Here is a 25838-nt window from a genome sequence, read left to right as displayed (position 1 = left end):
GGCCTCAGTTCCCTCATCTGTAAAATGGGGAATCATCATCATCGTCATCAATCGTATTTATTGAGCGCTTACTATGTGCAGAGCACTGTACTAAGCGCTTGGGAAGCCCAAATTGGCAACATATAGAGACAGTCCCTACCCAACAGTGGGCTCAGACTGGGAGCCCCCCGTGGGACAACCCGATCACCTTGTAATCTCTCCAGCGCTTCAAACAGTGCTTTGCACATAGTAAGCGCTTAATAAATACCATTATTATTATTATTATTATTTATTGAGCGCTTACTGTGTGCAGAGCACCGGACTGAGCGCTTGGGAAGCCCAAGTCGGCAACGTGGGGAGACGGTCCCTGCCCAACGACGGGCTCACAGTTCAAATCCCGGCTCCACCACTTGCCAGCTGGGTGACTTGGGGCAAGGCGCTTCACTTCTCTGGGCCTCAGTCACCTCATCTGTAAAATGGGGATGAAGACTGGGAGCCCCCCGTGGGACAACCTGATCACCTTGTAACCTCCCTGTTCATTCAATCGTATTTATTGAACGCTTACTGTGTGCAGAGCACTGGACTAAGCGCTTGGGAAGTACAAGTTGGCAACGTATAGAGACGATCCCTGCCCAACAGCGGGCTCATAGTCTAGAACAGTGCCTTGCACATAGTAAGCGCTTAATAAATGCTGTCATTATTACTATTATTAGAAGAATTTGTCCGGCCTGAGGCCCAGAGACCTCGGCCATCCGGACCTGCTGCCGGAGGACGCGGACGGGCGACCCTCGGTCCGCACCCGGAGGCCCCGCGCTGCCCGGGAGCGGGGGGATGGACGGGGTGACCCCCGGGGCGGCGGAAACCGAGTCCCCAGCCGCGGTGGAGCGGCCGGGGCGGTCTGCACTGGGGGTCTCTTTCACCAGGCCGGCCGGCGGAGAGGGGTCCGGGAAGGGTCCCGCTGTGCCAGCTGTGCCACTCTGTGCCCGGTTGACCGGCCGGATTGTCGGGGGCACAGCCCGGTCGACCAGACCGGGTCCGGACCCCCACCGCACCCGTTAGCAACTCACGTCCCATCTCTGCCTCGCCCGGCCCGAGCCCGCTCTCTGCCCGGCGGGCAGTGTGGGACCTCGAAGGGCTGAAGCGGACGGGCTCTGATGGCCCTGCTGAGAGCTCACCTCCTCCAGGAGGCCTTCCCAGACTGAGCCCCTTCCTTCCTCTCCCCCTCGTCCCCCTCTCCATCCCCCCATCTTACCTCCCTCCCTTCCCCACAGCACCTGTATATATGTATATATGTTTGTACATATTTTTTACTCTATTTAATTTATTTCTACATATCTATTCTATTTTATTTTGTTAGTATGTTCGGTTTTGTTCTCCGTCTCCCCCCTTTAGACTGTGAGCCCACTGTTGGGTAGGGACTGTCTCTATATGTTGCCAATTTGTACTTCCCAAGTACAGTGCTCTGCACATAGTAAGCGCTCAATAAATACGATTGATGATGACGATTGATGATGATGGCGTCGGTGCCCGGACGATGCCAAGGCCGCCTCGCCCCTGGCCTCCTCCGCGGGGTCTGGGGAGACATTGCCTTCCATTGGAGCGTGAGCGCTTCTGTGCCACTGTGTGCGGGCACACCCACGCGTGGGCACAGGGAGGAAGAGGCTGCTTGTTCCCTTGGCGAGATGCCAGAGGCCGTAAGGGTGATAAAGTCCTCCGGGTTTGGGGGTCCGGCCCGGGGCGTGGGTATCTACCCCCGGCCGTCCGAGTGAGGATGGAGGTCAGCTAGGGGGTTCTGGGTGCGGGCCCTGTGGCATCCAAGGCAAAGGTGGGGTGTCCCCGGGCACAGGCAGCCCAACCGGACCCTCGGCCCACGGCTCGTGGCCGAGGGTTTTCCGACGTCCCTGGGTGGGAGGGTGGCCTGAGCTAGCAGTGTGGCCTAGTGGAAGGAGCCCAGGCCGGGAGGCGGAATAATAATGATAATAACGATGGTATTTAAGCGCTTACTATGTGCAAAGCACTGTTCTAAGCGCTGGGAAGGTTACAAGGTGATCAGGTTGTCCCACGTGGGGCTCACAGTCTTAATCGCCATTTTCCAGATGAGGGAACTGAGGCCCAGAGGAGTGAAGTGACTTGCCCAAAGCCACCCAGCTGAGAATTGGCGGAGCCGGGATTTGAACCCACGACCTCTGACTCCAAAGCCCGGGCTCTTTCCACTGAGCCGCTCTGCTTCTCAGAGGAATCAATCAATCAATCAATCAATCGTATTTATTGAGCACTTACTGTGTGCAGGGCACTGTACTAAGCGCTTGGGAAGTCCAAGTTGGCAACATCTAGAGACAGTCCCTACCCAACAGTGGGCTCACAGTCTAAAAGGGGGAGACAGAGAACAAAACTAAACATACTAACAAAATAAAATAAATAGAATAGATATGGACAAGTAAAATAAATAAATAGAGTAATAAATATGTACAAACATATATACAGGTGCTGTGGGGAAGGGAAAGAGGTAAGATGGGGGGGATGGAGAGGGGGACGAGGGGGAGAGGAAGGAAGGGGCTGGGTTCTAAACCCGAGTGCTCTGCACATAGTAAGCGCTCAATAAATACGATTGATGATGATGATGATGACCCTGCGCCTGGCTTGCTGCGTCACCTTGGGCCGGTCCATTTGCCGGGCCTCAGTTTCCTCATCTGCCAAGCGGGGATTAAATATCCATTCTCTCTCCCGCTTAGGCTGCGAGCCCCATGTCGGGCAGGGACCGGGTCTGATCTACCGCTCTCGCTCTCGGACCCGCCGCAGCGCTTACTACAGTGCTTGACACTCAGTGAGCAGCCCGGCAGCAAACCGGCAGTCAATCAGGCGGCTAACAAGTACCGCAGGTGTTTTTAAAACCACTGCCATTATTCCAGCGGGTGCCCCTGCCAGGGGCAGCGGGATAGAGCGGCTCCCGCTGCCACCCCGACGGGCTGGAGTCGGTCCAGGGCCCCGAGCTGGGGGCGGAGAATCAATCAGTCGTATTTATTGAGCGCTTACTGTGTGCAGAGCACTGTACTAAGCGCAAGTTGGCAACATATAGAGACAGTCCCTACCCAACAGTGGGTTCACAGTCTAAAAGGGAGAAGGGACTGAGGGCTCCCTGCCTCCTACAGGCTCCGGCCTTGGCGGAAGCGAGACCCCCCCCCCTTGGGGGTCTCCCCTACCCCACCCTCCTCCCTCGGGTGGGACGTCCAGCCGGAGCGGGGGGCTGCCCGCCATCCTCATCATCATCAATCGTATTTATTGAGCGCTTACTGTGTGCAGAGCACTGGACTAAGCGCTTGGGAAGTCCAAGTTGGCAACATCTAGAGACGGTCCCTACCCAGCAGTGGGCTCACGGTCTAAAAGGGGGAGACAGAGAACAAAACCAGACATGCTAACAAAATAAAATAAATAGAATAGATATGGACAAGTAAAATAAATAGAGTAATAAATATGTACAAACATATATACATATATACAGGTGCTGTGGGGAAGGGAAGGAGGTAAGATGGGGGGGATGGAGAGGGGCACGAGGGGTCTCCCTCCCCCGTGGACCCTGAGCTCCGAAACGGGGAGAGGAGGGAAGCGAGGGGCCGAGCACGAGCCCGGGCGGATCGCAGAGCTCGCCCAGCCGCCTTCCTTCCTTCATTCATTCAATCGTATTTATTGAGCGTTTACTGTGTGCAGAGCACTGTACTAAGCGCTTGGGAAGTCCAAGTTGGCAACGTCTAGAGACGGTCCCTACCCAACAACGGGCTCACAGTCTAGAAGGGGGAGACAGACAAAACAAAACATATTAACAAAACAAAATAAATCTTCCAGCCCCACACCACCTATTCACTCATTCAGTCGTATTTAGTGAGCGCTTACTGTGTGCAGAGCACTGGACTAAGCGCTTGGGAAGCACAAGTTGGCAACGTATAGAGACGGTCCCTACCCAACAACGGGCTCACGGTCTAAGGGGGAGACAGACGACAAAACAAAACATATTAACAAAACAAAATAAATCTTCCAGCCCCACACCACCTATTCACTCATTCAGTCATATTTATTGAGCGCTTACTGTGTGCAGAGCACTGGACTAAGCGCTTGGGAAGTACAAGTTGGCAACGTCTAGAGACGGTCCCTACCCAACAACGGGCTCACAGTCTAGAAGGGGGAGACAGATGACAAAACAAAATAAATCTTCCAGCCCCACACCACCTATTCACTCATTGTCGTATTTAGTGAGCGCTTACTGTGTGCAGAGCACTGTACTAAGCGCTTGGGAAGTACAGTTGGCAACGTATAGAGACGGTCCCCACCCAACAACGGGCTCACAGTCTCAAGTGCTCACTCTGTTCTCGGCACTGTAGTAAGCGCCGGGGTAGATCCCACCCAATCAGGTCGGACCCGATCCCCGTCCCGCGTGGGGCTCACAGTCTCCCTCCCCATTTTCCAGAAGAGGGAACTGAGGCCCAGAGAAGGGAAGGGACTTGCCCGAGGTCACGCAGCGGACGGGCGGAGGAGGCGGGATTAGAACCCACGACCTCGGGCTCCCGGGCCCGGACTCGGGGACTCGGCTGCCGTCTGGAGGCCGTTTCCACTTTGGAGTGGGCTGAGCTCACGTGGGGAAGGAGGGAGAAGGAGTACGATTCATTCAATCGTATTTATTGAGCGCGGGTGGGCGGCGAGGACGGGCACGTCACCCTGTCCGCCGTGGGCGTCCGGGCCTCGCCTGTCCTGATTTGGGGGGCTCCCCCCACCCCCCAATCCCCTCACAGCCCCCCGGAGAGCGGCGGAGAGTTTGTCACAGCCCCCGGCCCGGGATCGGATCACCGCGGTTCCGACACTCGTCAGCCGTGTGACCTTAGCCAAGTCACTTCACTTCTCAAGGCCTCCGTCACCTCATCTGTACAATGGGGATGAAGACTGTGAGCCCCGTGCGGGACAAGCTGATTACCTTGTACCTACCCCAGCGCTCGCCACATAGTAAGCGCTTAACAAATATAATCAGGGGCCGTCGCAGACACTATAATAATCATAATGCTGGCATTTATTAAGCGCTTCCTATGTGCAAAGCACTGTTCTAAGCGCTGGGGAGGTTACATGGAGATCAGGTTGTCCCACGTGGGAACTGAGGCCCAGAGAAGTGAAGTGACTTGCCCAAAGTCACCCAGCTGACAAGTGGCAGAGGCGGGATTTGAACCCACGACCTCTGACTCCAGAGCCCGTGCTCTTTCCACCGAGCCACGCTGGGTCCTGCCCGCCGCCAGGCCCTGGAAAAAGAGAATAGTGTCAGCGTGGCTCAGTGGAAAGAGCCCAGGCTCTGGAGTCAGAGGTCATGGGTTCGAATGCCGACGCCACCACATGTCGGCTGTGTGACCTTGGGCAAGTCACTTACCTTCTCTGAGCCTAAGTTCCCTCATCTGTAAAATGGGGATTAAGACTGTGAGCCCCACGTGGGACAGCCTGATCACCTTGTAACCTCCCCAGCGCTTAGAACAGTGTTTTGCACATAGTAAGCGCTTAATAAATGCCATTATTTGGAGCCAGAGGTCATGGGTTCGAATCCCGGCTCTTCCAGTTGTCATCTGGGTGACTTTGGGCCAGTCACTTCACTTCTCTGAGCCTCAGTTCCCTCATCTGTAAGATGGGGATGAAGACTGTGAGCCTCACGTGGGACAACCTGATCACCTTGTAACCTCCCCAGCGCTTAGAACAGTGCTTTGCACATAGTAAGCGCTTAATAAATGCCATTATTTGGAGCCAGAGGTCATGGGTTCGAATCCCGGCTCTTCCAGTTGTCAGCTGGGTGACTTTGGGCCAGTCACTTCACTTCTCTGGGCCTCAGTTACCTCATCCGTAAAATGGGGATTAAGACTGTGAGCCCCCCCCGTGTGGGACAATCTGATCACCTTGTAACCTCCCCAGCGCTTAGAACAGTGCTTTGCACATAGTAAGCGCTTAACAAATACCATCGTCATCGTCATTATTATAAGTAACGGAGCTGAGATCGGGCGAGCCGCTTAACTTCTCCGTGCCTCAGTTATCTCCTCTGTAAAACGGGGACAAAGACCGGGAACGCTTTGCGGGACGGGGACTGCGTCTGACCCCGTGATCTCGTATCTACCGCAGCGCTTAGTGCCATACCTGGTATGTAGTAAGCGCTTAACAGATACCGTCGTTTTTATTGTCATTATTGTCGTCCCAGGGTCCACTGGTTCCAGGGTAGAGCCCTGTACTAGGCTCCTCTTCCTTCCTCTCCCCTTCGTCCCCCTCTCCATCCCCCCCATCTTACCTCCTTCCCTTCCCCACAGCACCTGTATATATGTTTGTACAGATTTATTACTCTATTTATTTATTTTACTTGTACATATCTATTTATTTTATTTTGTTAGTATGTTTGGTTTGGTTCTCCGTCTCCCCCTTTTAGACTGTGAGCCCACTGTTGGGTGGGGACTGTCTCTATATGTTGCCAATTTGTACTTCCCAAGCGCTTAGTACAGTGCTCTGCACATAGTAAGCGCTTAATAAATACGATTGATGTGCATATCTATTCTATTTATTTTATTTTGTTGGTATGTTTGGTTTGGTTCTCTGTCTCCCCCGTTTAGACTGTGAGCCCACTGTTGGGTAGGGACTGTCTCTATATGTTGCCAATTAGTACTTCCCAAGCGCTTAGTACAGTGCTCTGCACCTAGTAAGCACTTAATAAATACGATTGATGATGATGATGATGATGATGATATAGGACGCTGTGCTGGGTGGCTGCTATGGCTGGGTTCCTGGAGTGTGCTGTGCTAAGCGCTGCCCTCGGGACTCGGAGAGGGTCTCTCTCAATCCCTCAGTTGGCGGGGGTGTCGTGGGTCTTTTTTCTGCGCAGAGCACTGTGCTAAGCTCTTGGGAGAGATCATCATCATCAATCGTATTTATTGAGCGCTTACTTTGTGCAGAGCACTGTACTAAGCGCTTGGGAAGTACACGTTGGAGATCAGTGATGGCGGGAGGCCCCGTCCCTACCCAGAACAGGCGAGCAGTCAGTCGGTCGTATTTATAGAGCCCTCACTGTGTGCAGAGCACTGTACTGAACGCTCGGGCGAGGACAACGTTACACTATAAGAGACACATTCCCTGCCCATAACCGGCTGACAGTCTAGAGGGGGAGACGGATGTGAACAGAAAAGGATAAATGGCAGACACGGACGTAAAATGGTGTGGGGTTGGGACGAGAGATCAATCAATCAATCGTATTTATTGAGCGCTTACTGTGTGCAGAGCACTGTACTGAGCGCTTGGGAAGTACAAGTTGGCAGCATGTAGAGGCAGTCATCATCATCATCATCAATCGTATTTATTGAGCACTTACTGTGCGCAGAGCACTGTACTAAGCGCTTGGGAAGTCCAAGTTGGCAACATCTAGGGACAGTCCCTACCCAACAGTAGGCTCACAGTCTAAAAGGGGGAGACGGAGAACAAAACCAAACAGACTAACAAAGTAAAATAAATAGAATAGATAGGTACAGGTAAAATAAATAAAGTACAGACATATATCAATCGTATTTATTGAGCCCTACTGTGTGCAGAGCAGTGTACTAAGTGCTTATATATAATATAACATATTATATAGTATAATATAGTATAACATATATACATATATACAGGTGCTGTGGGGAAGGGAAGGAGGTAAGATGGGGGGATGGAGAGGGGGATGAGGGGGAGAGATGAATAAAGGGAGCCAGTTGGGGGGACGCAGAAGGGAGTGGGAGAAGAGGAAAAGAGGGTGCAGTCAGGGAAGGCCTCCTGGAGGAGATGGGCCTTCAGTAAGCCTTTGAAGTGGAGGGACCAGGGGGTGATGGGCGTTAAGTCAAATGGCGCCCAGGTGGAGCGGCAGTGGCCGGATAAGGATGGAAGTTCTTGGGGGTAGGGGGGCGAGGGGAGGGCTTTGGGGGGCACGCACCCCAAGTTCCTGAGTGCCACAGAAGGGTGGGCAGGGGAGAGGTGAGTCAGGGAAGGCCTTCCGGAGGAGATGGGCTCCTAGCAGGGATCGGCAGATGGGCCTCGCGGGAGATGGGGACGGGATCCGGCCCCCCGCCCCTGCCCCTGAGGGGCTCCCCACTCCCACTTAGACCTTCCCCCCGGTCTAAGGAGGGAGAAACCGAGGCCCAGTGAGGGCAGCGGCCCGCCCCAGCCCACACAGCCAAGGAGGCGGATTGTCAGTCTGTCAATCGGTCGTATCTGTATTTTTAGACTGTGAGCCCACTGTTGGGTAGGGACTGTCTCTAGATGTTGCCAATTTGTACTTCCCAAGCGCTTAGTACAGTGCTCTGCACATAGTAAGCGCTCAATAAATATGATTGATGATGATCTGTCGAGCGTTTACTGTGCGCAGAGGGCTGTACTAAGCGCTCGGGAGAGGATAGTGCTACACAACAACAGACACTTTCCCTTTCCTCGTCGAGGTTCCAGTCCAGAAGGGGAGATAGGAATATTGTGGGGGGCGGCGGGACTGCCCGGGAATGGGAGAGGCTTGCCACTGGGCTTGCGTCCGGACCCCCGTCGTCCCCCCGTCCCCGACGGGATCGAGGGGCCGGACGGGACACCTCACCGAGGTCTCCTCGAGACGGAGCTCCCGGGAAGCGGGGTCGAGTGGGGCCGGATTGGAGTTGGGGGATGGACGGGCCCATCTTTTAGACTGCGAGCCCACTGTTGGGTAGGGACTGTCTGTATATGTTGCCAACTTGTACTTCCCAAGCGCTTAGTCCAGTGCTCTGCACATAGTAAGCGTTCAATAAATACGATTGATGATGATGATGATGATCTGCCAACTTCCGGGCCGCTTGATCCGGAGAAGGCCGGGTGGGCCGGGCGGACGGGACCCTTCCCCTCGTCTGCCCTCGGTCTCGGGGCAGGAACGAGGGTGGGGGTCGGGATGGTGCTCGGACATCTCAGACCCGCGGGTCCGGCCGTTATCCGCGAGGCTGGAGGAGGCGGAGGAGGTCCAGGGTCATCAGGCTCTGCGGCCCACCTTGCACCCCCCGCCGCCTCTGGACTGCTGAACCCGGGGGGCCGGAGGTTGGGTGGGCCTGGGGCGTGGCCCCTCATGCCAAGAGGAGCGACCGGGCGATGTGGGCACCGCCGGCCCCCGGTCAGCCTGACCCTAGGCCGGCTGGGGGCTCGGCCGACCCAGCGGACCGTCCGGCGCTTGGCACATGTCCATCCCAGCGCAGGCGAGAGGCGTCAGGCGGCCTGGGGCTGGAGGTGGTCCAAGGCCCCCCTACCCCCGCCCCACTGCTTGCCCGCCATCCCTAGTCCCCATCCCCGGGCGCCTCTTCCACTTTTCCGCTGGGCTGGGGGCCGGTGGGCAGGGGGGTGTCAGAGGGCGGCCCTGGAGGAAGCAGGCGGGCGCCGGGCGGACAGGCCGGCCTCTGGCCCGCCGCCAGCGCAGGCCGAGGGGAGGGGGCCGGGGGTCCGGGGAGGGGGCCGGGCCGCGTTGGCCAACTGACTTTTACACCGCAAACGACTTGAAAAAAAAAAAAAATTAAGAGATAATTCCATGTCCTGAGGTTATAAACCGGCTACAACTGGTTCTCTTCCCTCTCATCTCCCCCCACACCCCTCTCCTCCTCTCTCCCTTCTTTTTATTTTTCCCCCCCCTCCTGCCCCCGCGAGGCAGCATGGGTAGAAGGAAAGCATCCCTTTCCCCCCCACCCCCCCTTTGCCTTTTGTTTAAGAAAACAGCGCGGAGTGTGACGGGCAGGGGGGCGGCCCAGCGCCGGAGACCACCCTGAGCTCGGGAGGCCGGCGGAGGGGAGGGGGCGGAAAGCCAGGACCCCCCCCCACCACCACCACGTCCCCTCCCCGGTGCCGTCCCGTCACCTCCCAGTCGAGGCCTGGGGTCCCTCGGGAGGAGGAGCGAACCCCCAGGGCCGCGGTGGGGGTCTGGGATGGGGGGCGTCGATCCGACCAGCTTTCTAGACTGTGAGCCCGCTGTTGGGTAGGGACCGCCTCTCCCAGGCGCCTAGTCCAGTGCCCTGCAAGCGCTCGATAAATCCGACGGAATGAACGAACCGGCCGGAGGACGGGCACGGCGGTCCCCACCCTCCCACCCCCGTCCGCCGGGTCCCCCGGCCCCTTCTCCATCCGTGTGCGCGCGTGCGCACGTGTGTGTGTGTGTGTGTGTGTGTGTGTGTGTGTTTTAATTTCTTTTGTCTGTAGCACTGATGGATTCTCGCTTTTTCCGTCCGTCCGTCTCTCCTCCTCCTCCCCCAGCCTCGTCTCCAGCCCCCGTCTGTGAACGGAGCAGGCCGGCGGGCGGGGGGCCCGGCGCTGGCCCCCAGCCAGGGGCCGCGGGGCCGCGCGTGTGCGTGTGCCTGGCTGAGCGCGCGTGTGTGTGTGTCCCCGGGCGCGCGTGGTGTGCGCGGAGCACAAAGAAGGCCCCTGCAGTCTAGGAGAGAAATCACGGACGGACGGACGGACGCCGCCGGGAGAGCCGGGCGCCTGCGTCACCCCGCCCCCTCGCCTCGGTCCCCACGGCGGAGGCCAGCGGGTCCACCCGGGGGGCCGCCTCTCCCTGCCCACGCTCCCCCCCGTCCCCCCTCCGGCCCGGCCGCCTGGACGAGAGGGCCCCCACGCCCACCCCCCCGGCCTTGGGGGGCGGCCCGCCCCTCTGTCGGCCTCCCAGGTGGGGTTCCGGGGCGCGGGCGGGCGGGCGGGCGGACGGGGCCCGGAGTCCGGCCGCCGTCCCGCGCCCGGGATGGACCGTCTCCTCGCGGGGGGGGCGGGGAGCGGGCCAATCTGCCACGCCGGGGGTCGGGGCCGCAGCAGGAGGGAGCGCAGCCGGACCCGAGGAAAGAGTTGCCGGGGGCCGGGGGGCGCCAGGCGCCGGCCCTAAAGCGTGGCGGCGGGCCCGGTGAGCCCACCGTCCTCACCGCAACGCGCACGGTCACCCGGTGGGGCCAGGGTACGTGCCGCCCGGCGGGGGGGGTCTGTGGGTCAGTTGTGTGTGTGTGTGTCCCTGGCCCAAGCCCCAAGCCCCTGAATTTGGGGGGGTCCCCTCCCAATTCCCGATTCCCATCTCACCCGTAGAGAGGAGGGGGTCGGGGACACATGGGGCCGCCTTGGTGGGGGCGGGGGGGGGTCTCTCTGCAGCGAGGAAGTGGCGAGAGCGAGGCTGGCTGGAAGGGGAGGGGAGCCCCGGGCCGGCCCGGCGGGCGGGCGGGCGGTGACCATCTGGCCGGGATTAGCCGGTGGGGGTGGGCCAGGAGGCCGGGAGCGAGCGGCGAGGGGGGGACGACCCCATCCCTGGGATCCCGGCCCATCGGTGGGAGAGGAGGATGATGGGAGCGGCCCCCTCCCCTCACCGACCCCCCGGGGTCCTCACGGCCGGAGAGAGGGAACCTGACCCCAGCGGAGCGTGTGTGTGCAGGCGCGCGCCCGGGGACCGGCTCGGGGACGTGGGCGGCCGGGGACCCCGCGGGCGAGCGCAGAGGAGGCCGGGCTGACAGACCGCCGGGGCGGCGGGCCGAGGGTCCGGGACCGACTGGGCGGTGGGGAGGAGGTGGGGGGTCGGACGCCGGGGCCCGGGTCGCCGAGGGCGTGGGGAAGGGAATCGGGGGGCCGGGCGGGAGGGAGTGCCCTCCGCAGAGGGGCACGGGGGTTAGGCTCTGAACCCGCCGGGGCCCGAGGGACAGTGAGAGGAGCCCGCCTTCCTGGATCTCCTCCTCCTCCTCCGGGAGGCCTTCCTCGGTGGAGCCCGGAGCAGTTACGCGAGCGTCTTTTCACCCGTCAGCGTTCCCGTCTTCTGCTGGGAAGGAAGCTACCTAAGGCCAGGGACCTCCGTCAGTTGGGTTTATTGGGCGCTTCCTGTGTGCAGAGCACCGTACTAAGCGCTTGGGAGAGGAGAGCGTAACAGTAAACAGACGCGCTCCCTGCCCGCAGCGAGCCTCCGGTGTGGAGGGGGAGACGGGTGTTAATATATGTATCGCCACGCAGTTATGTACCTAAGCGCCGTGGGGTTGCGGGGGATGATTTGAGGGAGCGAGTCAGGGCGACGCAGAAGGGAGTGGGAGGAGAGGGAAGCAGGGCTTAGTCAGGGCAGGCCTCTCGGAGGAGGTGGGCCTTCAGGAAGGCTCTGAAGGCGGGAGGGAGGGTCGTAGTCGTCGTCTGTGGGGTGTGAGGAGGGAGGGCGTCCCGGGCCGGGGGTCGGCGGCGAGATAGACGACGTGGGGGCCCGGTGAGAAGGTTGGCATCAGGAGCGAAGAGCGCCAGCTGGCCTGGAGTAGGAGAGCGACGAGGCGACGCGGGAGGGGGCGAGGGAATTGAAGGCTCCTCGCCGGCGGGGCCCTGTGTGGGATTGATCGATTGATTGATTGATTGATTGGAGCCGGTCAGAGGTGGGAGCGGAAGGGGGCGGGGGCGTGGAGCCCTCTGAGGACACAGAGGCTGCCACGGCAACGGGCCGTGGCGCGGTGAGGTTCGGGTGGGGCGGCCGCCCTCCCCCGTCGGCCCTCCTGGCTTCCTTCCCCCGTCCCCCGCCCTGCCTCGCCTCCTCCCCTTCCTTCCATTCAGCCAGTCGTATCTGTTGAGCGCTTACCGTGTGCCAAGCACCGTACTAAGCGCTCGGGAGGGGCCGCCGCGACAGCCGACCCGTTCTTGTCCGCAACGAGCTCCCCCGTCCCATCGGGCTGGCGGGAAGCCCCCCGGGCGGGCCGAGAGTTTGGGGGACCCCGCGTCCCGGGAGCCCGCCCGAAACCCAGTCTGCCCTCGTTCGGGCGGTGGCTTGGTCCGAGGCAGGGGGCTGGACCGGCCGGAGGTCGTCCCCGTCCCTCTCGTCCCCCCGACACACACACCGTCCCATCATTTCCTCTCCCCCCACGGAACCCGCTCTGAGGGCGTGTGCGGCCCCCCGCCTCTCCCCCCAAGTCACCCCGTGTCCCCGCCGACCCCGCAGAACCCCCTCAGGGGGCACGCGTGTCCGGCAGGGGGGTGGAGGGTGGCATCCCTCCCCACGCTGCTCCCCGCCCCACCCCGCAAACCCCGACCCCGCTCCGAGGGCACGGACCGGGCGGGAGGGTGGAGGCTGGCATCGCCCCGAGCGACCCTGTGGGACCGGCTCCCGAGGGCGCGCGGGCGGCCCGCCGTCCCGCCCTGACGGTGCCTGTCACCCCGCAGGATGGACAGGATGGCGGAGGACGGGCTGCGCCTGAACCTGCTGAAGCGCGGCCTGGAGCCGGCCGACGAGCGAGACGACGCCCTGGCCAAGCGGCTCAAGGTGGAGGGCCACGAGGCCATGGAGCGGCTGAAAATGCTGGCGCTGCTCAAGCGTAAGGACCTGGCGGGCCTCGAGGTGCCCCACGAGCCGCCCGCCAAGCCGGACGGCGCCAAGGCCTTCGAGGAGAAGCTCAACGGGAGCCTGAGGCCCCACGGCGGGGACGGGCGGGCGGGCGGGCGGCCCGGCAAGGAGAACATCAACGACGAGCCCGTGGACATGAGCGCCCGCCGCAGGTACCGGTACCCCCGGCTCCCCCGGCCCGCGGACCCTCGACTCACGCCGGGCGGGAGGAGGAGACGCGGCCTCTCTCCTCGGGGCGGGGTGGGCCCGCGCGAGGTGTCCGGACCCTCCCCCCCGGGGCTGACCGTCGGCCTCCCCCTCTACCGCAGCGAGCCGGACCGGGGGCGGCTCACCCCGTCTCCCGACGTCATCGTCCTGTCCGACAACGAGGCGTCCAGCCCGCGCTCCGGCTCCCGCGTGGAGGAGCGGCTCAAGGCGGCCAACCTGGAGATGTTTAAGGTGGAGGGGGCGGCGGGGGGAGAGCGGGGCGCGCGGCCGGCCGCGGGGCGGGGCGGCGGGACTGACGCCCCGCCGTCCGGGTCGCCCAGGGCAAGGGCACGGAGGAGCGGCAGCAGCTCATCAAGCAGCTGCGGGACGAGCTCCGGCTGGAGGAGGCCCGCCTGGTGCTGCTGAAGAAACTGAGGCAGAGCCAGCTGCAGAAGGAAAACGTGGTCCAGAAGGTGAGGGCGGTCGCCGTGGGCGGGGAAGGGGGATCCGTCCGGCGCCCCGAGTGCGGCGAGCGGTCCGGTAAGCGGCGCCGATTGACGGATCGCCTGGGCCGGGCCCGCTCTCCCTCCTCCTCCTCCTCTTCCCCCCCCCCCGGCAGACTCCCGTGGTGCAGAACGCGGCGTCCATCGTCCCCCCGTCTCCCGCCCACGGCGGTCAGCAGGGCCTGTCCAAGCTGCCGGCCCGGCCCGGGGCCCAGGGGGCCGAGCCCCAGAACCTGAGGACGCTGCCGGTGAGGGGGGGGGGCGCGGGCCGGAGGGCGGCGGCCGGCCGGCCCCTCGGGGCCCCCGACCCCTCCGGCTCTGACCGCCGGGCCTCCGCGGCCCCCTCCCCTCCCCCAGGGTCACAGCGTCATCCGCTCGGCCACCAACGCGACCCTCCCTCACATGCTGATGTCACAGCGGGTCATCGCTCCCAACCCCACCCAGCTGCAGGGCCAGCGCGGCCCCCCGAAGCCGGGCCTCGTCCGCACCGCCACCCCCAACATGAACCCCCCCATCAACTACCAGCCGGTGAGGGCGGGACCCCGGCCGGGGGCGGGCAGAGGGGGCGCGGGGGCCGGCTGGGGGGGGGGGAGAGGGAACGTGGCGCTCACTACAGCGCAAACGATGCGGTGGCTCGATGGGCGGGAGCGGGCACGGAGGGCGGGGCTCGGGGCCGCCGACCCCCTCTCTCCCGCCGCCGCCCCCCAACCAACCCTCTGCCTCTCGGCCCCGGCCAGCAGTCGAGCTCGTCGGCCCCGTGCCAGCGCACGGCGGCGGCGGCGGCGGCGGCCTCCTCGGCCATCTACATGAACCTGGCGTCCCACATGCAGCCGGGGCCCGGGGCCCGCGGGTCGTCGCCGCTGCCCAGCCCCGGCGCCCTGGCCGACGCCGCCAACTCGCAGGCCGCGGCCAAGCTGGCCCTGCGCAAGCAGCTGGAGAAGACGCTGCTGGAGATCCCGCCCCCGAAGCCGCCCGCCCCGCTGCTCCACTTCCTGCCCAGCGCCGCCAACAGCGAGTTCATCTACATGGTGGGCCTGGAGGAGGTGGTCCAGAGCGTCATCGACAGTCAAGGTAGCGCCCGCGGGGCCGCCCGAGACCCCCCGCGCTCTCGTGTGCCCGGGGGACGGGGTCGGAGGCGGGGGTCGGCGGCGGAGATCTCCGACGGCGAGCGGCACGGAGCCTCCGGGGCGCCCTCCGTTCATTGTCGTACTTACCGAGCGTTCGGTGTTGGCAGAGCACCGTACTGAGCGCCCGGGAGAGCTAGAACGGGAAGCGGACGCCTTCCCCGCCCCCAGAGACTCGATGGTCTAGGCTAGAGAAGATGCAGCGGGGCCCGGCCTTTGGAGTCAGAGTTCATGGGTTCAAATCCCGGCCCCGCCACTTGTCAGCCGTGTGACTTCGTCACTTCACTTCTCTGGGCCTCAGTTCCCTCGTCTGGAAAATGGGGGTGAAGATCGTGAGCCCCCCCGTGGGACGGCCTGATCACCTTGTAAACTCCCCAGCGCTTAGAACGGTGCTTGGCACATAGGAAGCGCTTAATAAATGCCATTATTATTATTAGAGAAAGACTCCATTTGGCCGTGCGGGGTCCTGGGGAGAGAGTCTCCGTCCATAAGTGCATCCCTCCTCGCACCCCACCCGAAGAAATGTCTGGATTCCTTCGGCGGGGTGGTGTGTGGTAGGAGAAGAGAGGAGCTGTTTCGTTGAGCCCACTCCTCTGGGCAGTCGGTCCGTTGTATTTATTGAGCGCTTACTGTGTGCGGAGCACTGTACTAAGCACTTGGGAGAGTCCAGTAGAACAATATACACGCCAGTTCCCTGCCTGTAATAAGGTTAAAGTTCAGAAGAGTCTCCGTGCCTGTCCAGTCCACCCACCTCCAGCCTCTCCCTCACCACTGGGTTCGTCCCCCCCCCTCCATCTCGCTAACCTCTGCCGGGACAGTCTAGCCCCCGATCCCTCTCGCTGCATCGCCTCTGGTTCTTGCTCCCGTTGGGCCAGGGACAGGGTGGGAGTGGGACGGGAGAGCGTGCGGGGTGGTGGTGGTGGTCCGGGGGTTGGGGGGGGGTTGCCCCCGTCCCCCACCCCGTGCCCTGACGGGCGCGTGCCCCCTCGCCGCAGGGAAAGGGTGCGCCTCGTTCCTGCGGGTGGAGCCGTTCGTGTGTGCCCAGTGCCGCACGGACTTCACCCCGCACTGGAAGCAGGAGAAGACGGGGAAGATCCTGTGCGAGCAGTGCATGACTTCCAACCAGAAGAAGGCCCTCAAGGCGGAGCACACCAACCGGCTCAAGAACGCCTTCGTCAAGGCCCTGCAGCAGGAGCAGGTGGGGGCCGCCGCCGGAGAAGGAAGTGGGGTGGGAGGAGGAGGAGGAGGAGGAGGTGGAGTGGGAGGAGGAAGGAGGACTATGAGGAGGTGGAGGAGGAGAGGGAGGAGGAGGGTCAGGAAGGAGGTGGGAGGAAGAGGTGGAGTGGGAGGAGGAGGGAGGAATATGAGGAGGGAGAGGAGGAGGTGGGAGGAAGAGGAGGTGGAGTGGGAGGATGAGGATGTGGAATGGGATGAGGATGTGGAGTGGAGGAGGAAGGAGGAATATGAGGAGGGAGAGGAGGAGGGTCAGGAGGGAGGAGGAGGAAGGAGGTGGGAGGAAGAGGACGTGGAGTGGGAGGATGTGGAGCGGGATGAGGATGTGGAGCTGGAGGAGGAAGGAGGACCATGAGGAGGTGGAGGAGGAGAGGAAAGAGGAGGAGGTGGAGCGGGAGGAGGATCAGGAGGGAGGAGGAGGAGAACAAGGAAGAGGAGGTGGAGCTGGAGGAGGATGTGGAGTGGGAGGAGGAAGGAGGAGTATGAAGAGGTAGAGGAGGAGAGGAGGATCAGGAGGGAGGAGGAGGAGGGGAAGAGGTGGAGGGGCGGGAGGAGGATGACGGGAGTGGATTGAGAGGAGGAGGGAGGAGTAGGAAGAGGATAAGGAGGTGGAGCGGGAGAAGGAGGAGTGGAAGGAGGAAGAGGAGGAGGAGTGGAAGGAGGAAGAGGAGGTGGAGCAGGAGGAGGAGGAGTGGAAGGAGGAGGAGGAGTGGAAAGAGGAAGAGGTGGAGTGGGAGGAGGAGGAGTGGAAGGAGGAAGAAGAGGTGGAGCGGGAGGAGGAGGAGGAGTGGAAGGAGGAAGAGGAGGTGGAGCGGGAGGAGGAGGAGTGGAAGGAGGAAGAGGAGGTGGAGCGGGAGGAGGAGGAGGAGTGGAAGGAGGAAGAGGAGGTGGAGTGGGAGGAGGAGGAGTGGAAGGAGGAAGAGGAGGTGGAGCGGGAGGAGGAGGAGTGGAAGGAGGAAGAGGAGGTGGAGCGGGAGGAGGAGGAGTGGAAGGAGGAAGAGGAGGTGGAGCGGGAGGAGGAGGAGTGGAAGGAGGAAGAGGAGGTGGAGCGGGAGGAGGAGGAGTGGAAGGAGGAAGAGGAGGTGGAGCGGGAGGAGGAGGAGTGGAAGGAGGAAGAGGAGGTGGAGCGGAAGGAGGAGGAGGAGTGGGAGGCTGGCTTCTTCCCCGCTCTGCCGGAAGCAGGTCCACCCCAAACTGGGGGCGGGGAGGGAGGGAGGTTCGTCCAAACTGACCCCCCCCCCCCCCCCGAACCCCCCGAACCCCCCAAACCCCGCTCCCGCAGGAGATCGAGCAGCGGTTACAGCAGCAGGGGGCCCTGTCCCCCACCACCGCCCCGGCCGGCTCCAGCGTCGCTAAACAAGAGACCATCATGAGACACCACACGCTCCGCCAGGTCAGCGGCCGGCGGGCGGGCCGGCGGGCGGGCCGGAGGGCGGGCGGGCCGGCGGGCGGGCGGGCCGGCCGGCGGGGGACGGGGCCGAGCGCATAGGGGACTCACCCAGCGGGGAGTCAGGGAGACGAAGGCTTAGTCGGGGAGGGCCTCCTGGAGGAGGTGTGCTTTTACAAAGTCAGTCGTCTTGATTGAGCGCTTCCCGTGCGCAGAGCGCTACGATTCACCGATCGGGCGGGTTTTGAAGTCGGGGAGAGCGGCGGTCTGTCAGGCGTGAAGGGGGAGGGAGTTCCATTCGTTTATTGTCGTATTTATTGAGCGCTTACCGTGTGCAGAGCACTGTACTAAACTCTGGGGAGAGTACAGTACAACAGGCCAGAGGGAGTGCGCGGACAGGGGGTCGGCGGCGAGGGAAAGAGGTGAGCGGGCTGCCGGCGACGGAGCGGACGCAGCGCGCGGGCTGGGGCGGGGGGCGGGAGATCGGCCGGGCGAGCTCGGAGCGGGCAAGGTGACGGGGGGCGCCGAGGGCGAGGAGGGGACGCGGGGGTGGAGGGGCGACCCCTGGACTTCCTCGAGGAGAGGGGAGGCAGGCTGAACCCATTTCGGAAAAATGATCCGGGCCAAAGAGCCAAGTCCGGAATGGAAGAGGAAGAGACGGGAGGCAGGGAGGACAGCGAGGAGGCCCACAGGCGAAGAGGCCGGATCGGCAGGGGAGCATTCGTTCACTCAGCCGATTGTATTTATTAATAATAATAATGATGATGATGATGGCATTTACTAAGCGCTTACTACGTGCAAAGCACTGTTCTGAGCGCTGGGGAGGTAACGGAGTAATCAGGTTGTCCCACGTGGGGCTCACAGTCTTAATCCCCGTTTTACAGATGAGGGAACTGGGGCACAGAGAATAATAATAATAATGATGGCATTTATTCATCCATTCAATCGTATTTATTGAGCACTTACTGTGTGCGCAGCACTGTACTAAGCGCTTGGGAAGTCCAAGTTGGCAACATATAGAGACGGTCCCTACCCAACAGTGGGCTCACAGTCTGGAAGCGCTTACTATGTGCAAAGCACTGTTCTAAGCACTGGGGAGGTAACGGAGTAATCAGGTTGTCTCACGGGGGGCTCACAGTCTTAATCCCCATTTTGCAGATGAGGGAACTGGGGCACAGAGAATAATAATAATAGTGATGGCATTTATTCATTCAATCGTGTTTATTGAGCGCTTACTGTGTGCGGGATTTGAACCCTTGACCTCTGACTCCCAAGCCCGGGCTCTTTCCACTGAGCCACGCTGCTTCTCTAAGAAGTGACTTACCCAAGGTCGCACTGCAGACGTGGGGTGGAGCTGGGATTAGAACTCAGAGCCTTTTGACTCCCAGCCCCGGGCTGCTAATAGTAATAATAAGTATGATGCTTGTTAAGTTCATTCAGTCGTATTTATTGAGCGCTTACTGTGTGCAGAGCACTGTACTAAGCGCTTGGAAAGTACAAGTTGGCAACATACAGAGGCGGTCCCTACCCACCAGTGGGCTCACAGTCTAGAAGCGCTATGTGCAAAGCACTGTTCTAAGCGCTGAGGAGGTTACAAGGTGATCAGGTTGCACCATAGGGGGCTCACAGTCTTCATCCCCATTTTACAGATGAGGTAACTGGGGCACAGAAAATAATAATAATAATGGCATTCTTTCATTCAGTCGTATTTATTGAGCGCTTACTGTGTGCACAGCACTGTACTAAGCGCTTGGGAAGTACAAATTGGCAACATATAGGGACGGTCCCTACCCAACAGTGGGCTCACAGTCTGGAAGCGCTTACTATGTGCAAAGCACTGTTCTAAGCACTGGGGAGGTAACAAAGTAATCAGGTTGTCCCACGTGGGGCTCATAGTCTTAATCCCCATGTTACAGATGAGGGAACTGGGGCACAGAGAATAATAAAAATAATAATAATAATGATGGCATTCATTCATTCATTCATTCAATTGTATTTATTGAGCACTTACTGTGTGCACAGCACTGTACTAAGCGCTTGGGAAGTACAAATTGGCAACATATAGGGACGGTCCCTACCCAACGGTGGGCTCACAGTCTGGAAGCGCTTACTATGTGCAAAGCACTGTTCTAAGCGCTGGGGAGGTTACAAGGTGATCAGGTTGCACCATAGGGGGCTCCCAGTCTTCATCCCCATTTGACAGATGAGGGAACTGAGGCCCAGAGAAGTGAAGTGACTTGCCCAGAGTCACACATCTGACAGTTGGCGGAGCTGGGATTTGAACCCGTGACCTCCGACTCCAAAGCCCGGGCTCTTTCCACTGAGCCACGCCGCCTCTCAGCTAACAAATATGGCATCTGTTAGCGCTTGCTCTGTGCCAGTGTTCTGCACATAGTAAGCGCTCAATAAATACGATTGTTGATGATGATGATGATGCCAGGCTCTGTACTAAGTGCAGGGTGGATCCAAGCAAATCGGGTTGGACACAGTCAGTCCCCGTCCCATGCGGGACGCACAGTCTAGAAGCGCTTACTATGTGCCAAGCACTGTTCTAAGCGCTGGGGAGGTTCCAAGGTGATCAGGTTGTCCCACGGGGGGCTCACAGTCTTCATCCCCATTTTACAGATGAGGGAACTGAGGCCCAGCGAAGTGACCTGCCCACGGTCACAACGCAGGCGAGTGGCGGAGCCGGAATTAGAACCCATGAGAAGCAGCGTGGCTCAGTGGAGAGAGCCCGGGCTTGGGAGTCTGAGGTCATGGGTTCGAATCCCGGCTCCGCCACGTATCTGCTGTGTGACCTTGGGCAAGTCACTTAACTTCTCTGAGCCTCAGTGACCTCATCTGTAAAATGGGGATGAAGACTGTGAGCCCCACGTGGGACAACCTGATCGCCTTGCATCCCCCTCCCAGCGCTCAGAACAGTGCTGTGCACATAGTAAGCGCCTAACAAATGCCATCATTATTATTATTATCATTATCTAGCTTTACTTCTATTTATTCTGACGACTTGACACCTGCCCATGTTTTGTTTTTTGTACATAGTAAGCGCTTAATAAATGCCATTATTATTATTATGTGGGACAACCCAATCATCTTATAATCTCCCCAGCGCTCAGAACAGTGCTTTGCACATAGTAAGCGCTTAACAAATGCCATCATTATTATTATTATTATTATCTAGTTTTACTTCTATTTATTCTGACGACTTGACGCCTGCCCACATTTTGTTTTGTTTTTTGCACATAGTAAGCGCTTAATAAATGCCATTATTATTATTTTATGGGACAACCCAATCATCTTATAATCTCCCCAGCACTCAGAACAGTGCTTTGCACATAGTAAGTGCTTAACAAATGCAATCATTATTATTATTATTATCTAGCTTCACTTCTATTTATTCTGATGACACCTGTCCACATGTTTTGTTTTGCACATAGTAAGTGCTTAATAAATGCCATTATTATTATGTGGGACAACCCAATCATCTTATAATCTCCCCAGCGCTTAGAACAGTGCTTTGCACATAGTAAGCGCTTAACAAATGCCATCATTATTGTTATCTAGCTTCTATTTATTCTGACGACTTGACACCTGTCCACATGTTTTGTTTTGCACATAGTAAGCGCTTAATAAATGCCATTATTACTATTATGTGGGACAACCCAGTCATTTTATAATCTCCCCAGAGCTTAGAACAGTGCTTTGCACATAGTAAGCGCTTAACAAATGCCATCATTATTATTATTATTATTATCTAGCTTTACTTCTATTTATTCTGACACCTGCCCATGTTTTGTTTTGTTTTGCACACAGTAAGCGCTTAATAAATGCCATTATTATTATTATGTGGGACAACCCAATCATTTTATAATCTCCCCAGCGCTTAGAACAGTGCTTTGCACATAGTAAGCGCTTAACAAATGCCATCATTATTATTATTATTATCTAGCTTCACTTCTATTTATTCTGATGACACCTGCCCACGTGTTTTGTTTTGTTTTGCACATAGTAAGCGCTTAATAAATGCCATTATCATTATTATGTGGGACAAGCCAATCATCTTATAGTCTCCCCAGCGCTTAGAACAGTGCTTTGCACATAGTAAGCGCTTAACAAATGCCATCATTATTATTATTATTATCTAGCTTCACTTCTATTTATTCTGATGACACCTGCCCACGTGTTTTGTTTTGTTTTGCACATAGTAAGCGCTTAATAAATGCCATTATCATTATTATGTGGGACAAGCCAATCATCTTATAGTCTCCCCAGCGCTTAGAACAGTGCTTTGCACATAGTAAGCGCTTAACAAATGCCATCATTATTATTATCATCTAGCTTCTATTTATTCTGACGACTTGACACCTGTCCACATGTTTTGTTTTTTGCACATAGTAAGCGCTTAATAAATGCTATTATTATTATTGTGGGACAACCCAATCATCTTATGATCTCCCCAGCACTTAGAACAGTGCTTTGTACATAGTAAGCGCTTAACAAATGCCATCATTATTATTATTATTATTATTATTATTATTATGTAGCCTTCTATTTATTCTGACACCTGCCCACGTTTTGTTTTGTTTTGCACATAGTAAGCGCTTAATAAATGCCATTATTATTATTATGTGGGACAACCCAATCATCTTATAATCTCCCCAGCGCTTAGAACAGTGCTTTGCACATAGTAAGCACTTAACAAATGCCATCATTATTATTATTATTATTATCTAGCTTTACTTCTATTTATTCTGACTTGACACCTGCCCACATGTTTTGTTTTGCACATAGTAAGCGCTTAATAAATGCCATTATTACTATTATGTGGGACAACCCAATCATCTTATAATCTCCCCAGCGCTTAGAACAGTGCTTTGCACATAGTAAGCGCTTAACAAATGCCATCATTATTTATTTACTATGACCCTGTGACTCCTAGGCCTACGGTCTACCCACTATGCCGTGTATTTATGGAGCGCTGCCTGTGTGCGGAGCACTGTAGTAAGCGCTTGGGACTGTGCAGTACGGCAGTAAACGGACACGTTCCCTGCCCGCAGTGAGCTTAGAGTCCGGAGAAGGGGGAGACGGACATTAATACAGATAAATAAGTTGGGGTGGTGGGTGAGGGAGGGTTTTAGAGATGTGTGTGTCAACCTCCCCCGCCCCGGCACCCCATCCCCCCCAGGGTCAGACCACCCACCCGGAGCAATCAATCAATCAATCAATCAATCAATCGTATTTATTGAGCACTTACTATGTGCAGAGCACTGTACTAAGCGCTTGGGAAGTACAAATTGGCAGCATATAGAGACAGTCCCTACCCAACAGTGGGCTCACAGTCTAAAAGGGGGAGACAGAGAACATAACCAAACATACTAACAAAATAAAATAAAATAAATAGAATAGGTATGTACAAGTAAAATAAATAAATAAATAGAGGAATAAATATGTACAAACATATATCCATATATACAGGTGCTGTGGGGAAGGGAAGGAGGTAAAATGGGGGGATGGAGAGGGGGACGAGGGGGAGAGGAAGGAAGGGGCTCAGTCTGGGAAGGCCTCTTGGAGGAGGTGAGCTCTCAGCAGGGCCTTGAAGGGAGGAAGAGAGCTAGCGGAGCAGTGTGGCTTAGTGGAAAGAGCCCGGGTCTGCCAGTCCGAGGCCCTGGGTTCTAATCCCGGCTCCGCCTCTCGTCCGCCGCGTGACCTCGGCCGAGCCACCTGACTTCTCCGGGCCTCAGCGACCCCATCTGTCAAATGGGAAGGAAGACTGCGAGCCCCCACGTAGGACAGCCCGATTACCCTGTAATAATAACAATGGCATTTTATTTATTTATTATTATTTTTTTTTCAAGGTCCAAAGGAAAATCATTTAATATTTTTGCTATGCTTATGTGAAAGGGACTAGCCTATTCCTCAGCTGTATGCCAGCTGGCAAGGAAGGCTGTTTGCCAAGCCGATGGGTTATCGGGGTCAGATTTAGTCTTAGCAGAGGAAAGAGAATGCTTGAAGGTTCAACCACCGCAGACTATTTTGGAACCATCATCATCATCATCAGTCGTATTTATTGAGCGCTGACTGTGTGCAGAGCACTGTGCTAAGCGCTTATTAAGCGCTTACTATGTGCAAAGCACTGTTCCAAGCGCTGGGGAGGTTACAAGGCGATCCGGTTGCCCCCGCATGCTTAATCCCCATCTTACAGATGGAGGTAACTGAGGCCCAGGGAAATCAAGCGGCTTGCCCAAAGCCACCCAGCTGACAGTTGGCGGAGCCGGGATCTGAACCCACGACCTCCCGACTCCAAAGCCCGGGCTCTTCCCACCGGGCCGCGCTGCTTCTCTTGTGTCCATATCTATTCTATTTATTTTATTTTGTTAGTATGGTTTGGTTCTCCGTCTCCCCTTTTTAGACCGTGAGCCTGCTGTTGGGTAGGGACCGTCTCTCTACGTTGCCAATTTGTACTTCCCAAGCGCTTAGTACAGTGCTCTGCACCTAGTAAGCGCTCAATAAAAGCGCTCGGAACGGTGCCGGGCGGCTTCGGAAGCGCTTAGCGGATGCCATAGTCGTTGTGATGACCGTTCTTATCGCCCTCCCGCCCCGCAGGCCCCCCAGCCCCAGAGCTCTCTGCAGCGCGGGGTCCCCACCTCCGCCCGCTCCATGCTCTCCAACTTCGCACAGGCGCCTCAGCTGTCGGTGGCGGGCGGCCTCCTCGGCATGCCAGGTAGGCGAGGGGCAGCCGGGGGCTGGCGGGGACCGGGCAGGGCGGGGGGCACCGCCGGGGCGAGGCGGGGGCGAGCCGCGCCGCGCTGACCCCCGGGCCGCCCCACCCCGTGCCTAGGTGTCAACATCGCTTACCTGAACACGGGCATCGGAGGCCACAAAACCCCCAGCCTGGCGGACCGGCAGCGGGAATACCTGCTGGACATGATCCCGCCCCGCTCTATATCGCAGTCCATCAGCGGACAGAAATAGCCCCAGCCCCAGACCCCCGGACCCTCCCACCCCCCCCAGCCCCCGGACCCCTCCCTGCCGCATGCGGTCCCGTTACTGGTGCCTGCTCCACACGGAAAAATGACCGGATAATAGAAACCCCCCCCGACGACACCTGCTCGGCCCCCTCTCCTGGTCCCGGCTCTGCGGGAGGGTTGGGGGCCGGAGGCGTGTGCCCCCTCCCCAGCCATCGCCCCCGACGCTCTCCCCCAGCCCACGGGCGGCCACCCATCCGTTTTCCTCCTGGCCGGAGAGCGGGGCCTTCCCGCGCCGGCCCCCCACTCAGCCTCCCAGCCGCCATCTCTCTCTCTCTATCTCTCTCTATCTCTCTCTGTCTCTGCCTGTCTCTCAACCTCAAGCCCCCCTTTTCCATTCTTTAAATGACGTCGACTCAAACCAACACCAGGCCCTCGCGTGGCTGCGTTTGTCCGGCGAGGGCGGGGGGCTCCGGGGGTCCGCAGCGGGACGGGACGGCAGGCCCGAGAAATGCTGGGGGGTGGGAGGTGACACTCCCGGGCCTAACGGGGTGCTCCCCATCCCCTGCGCCTGCCACCTGGGCCGGAGGAGGGTCCCGGGCTTGCCCAGGGGCCCGCCCCGCCGCCCCCCACCCACCTTCCCCATCTGAAGACTGTAAAGGCACTTTGTAAAGACTGCACAGCCCACGGGAAGGCTGGGATAAGCCAAGGGGGACCCCCCCTCCCCAATTCAACGAGCACTTAGGGAGGGAGGTGTGTGTGTCGGGGGGGAAAGTGGGGTTCATGATGGGCCCGTCATCCCCCTCGGGCCGGAATCATTTAAAAATTCTCTCTCTGTATCCATATATATATATATTATATATATATAAATATATATTCTTATGCCTCTCAGCCCCCTCCCCACCCTCCCTGTCCGAGCTCTCTCTCTCGGGAACGTTTTAGCCGCCCCCCACCCCTCAAATGGTTGGGTGGGATCCCGTCCGGGGCGGGGAGCGGAGTCCGGGCCGGGTCTTCGTGGCGCCCGGAGGCGCGCAGGCGCAGTGGGCGCGCGGCGCGGGGGGGGGGGCGGGAAGAGCTGGTGCGAATGTGCAATACCGGCCGCAGCCGCGC

General features: G+C 58.7%; 1 protein-coding gene across 4 annotated transcripts in view; it reads left to right on the top strand.

Annotated features, from left to right (window-relative positions):
- The window catches only part of GATAD2B (GATA zinc finger domain containing 2B), a 36047-nt gene extending 11290 nt beyond the window's left edge, over positions 1 to 24757 (top strand). The window contains exons 2-12 of one of the 4 annotated variants that reach the window (XM_038769015.1): positions 13150 to 13482; positions 13639 to 13768; positions 13858 to 13989; positions 14136 to 14267; positions 14377 to 14547; positions 14760 to 15090; positions 16139 to 16341; positions 17659 to 17769; positions 18102 to 18185; positions 24367 to 24484; positions 24602 to 24757. In XM_038769015.1, the coding sequence (XP_038624943.1) occupies positions 13151 to 13482; positions 13639 to 13768; positions 13858 to 13989; positions 14136 to 14267; positions 14377 to 14547; positions 14760 to 15090; positions 16139 to 16341; positions 17659 to 17769; positions 18102 to 18185; positions 24367 to 24484; positions 24602 to 24735 (1878 nt within the window). In that variant the 5' untranslated portion in view covers position 13150 and the 3' untranslated portion in view covers positions 24736 to 24757. Of the gene's footprint in view, positions 1 to 13149; positions 13483 to 13638; positions 13769 to 13857; positions 13990 to 14135; positions 14268 to 14376; positions 14548 to 14756; positions 15091 to 16138; positions 16342 to 17658; positions 17770 to 18101; positions 18186 to 24366; positions 24485 to 24601 lie in introns of all 4 variants that reach the window. The other 3 variants (XM_038769014.1, XM_038769017.1, XM_038769016.1) reach the window with 3 other exon arrangements.
- Positions 24758 to 25838: the final 1081 nt, after the last annotated feature.

Source organism: Tachyglossus aculeatus, chromosome Y4 (assembly GCF_015852505.1).
Source record: "Tachyglossus aculeatus isolate mTacAcu1 chromosome Y4, mTacAcu1.pri, whole genome shotgun sequence".
In the NCBI taxonomy this organism is placed as follows: Eukaryota; Metazoa; Chordata; class Mammalia; order Monotremata; family Tachyglossidae; genus Tachyglossus; species Tachyglossus aculeatus.
Note: the sequence above shows the minus strand (reverse complement) of the source record. Positions and strands in the feature narration are given on the sequence as shown.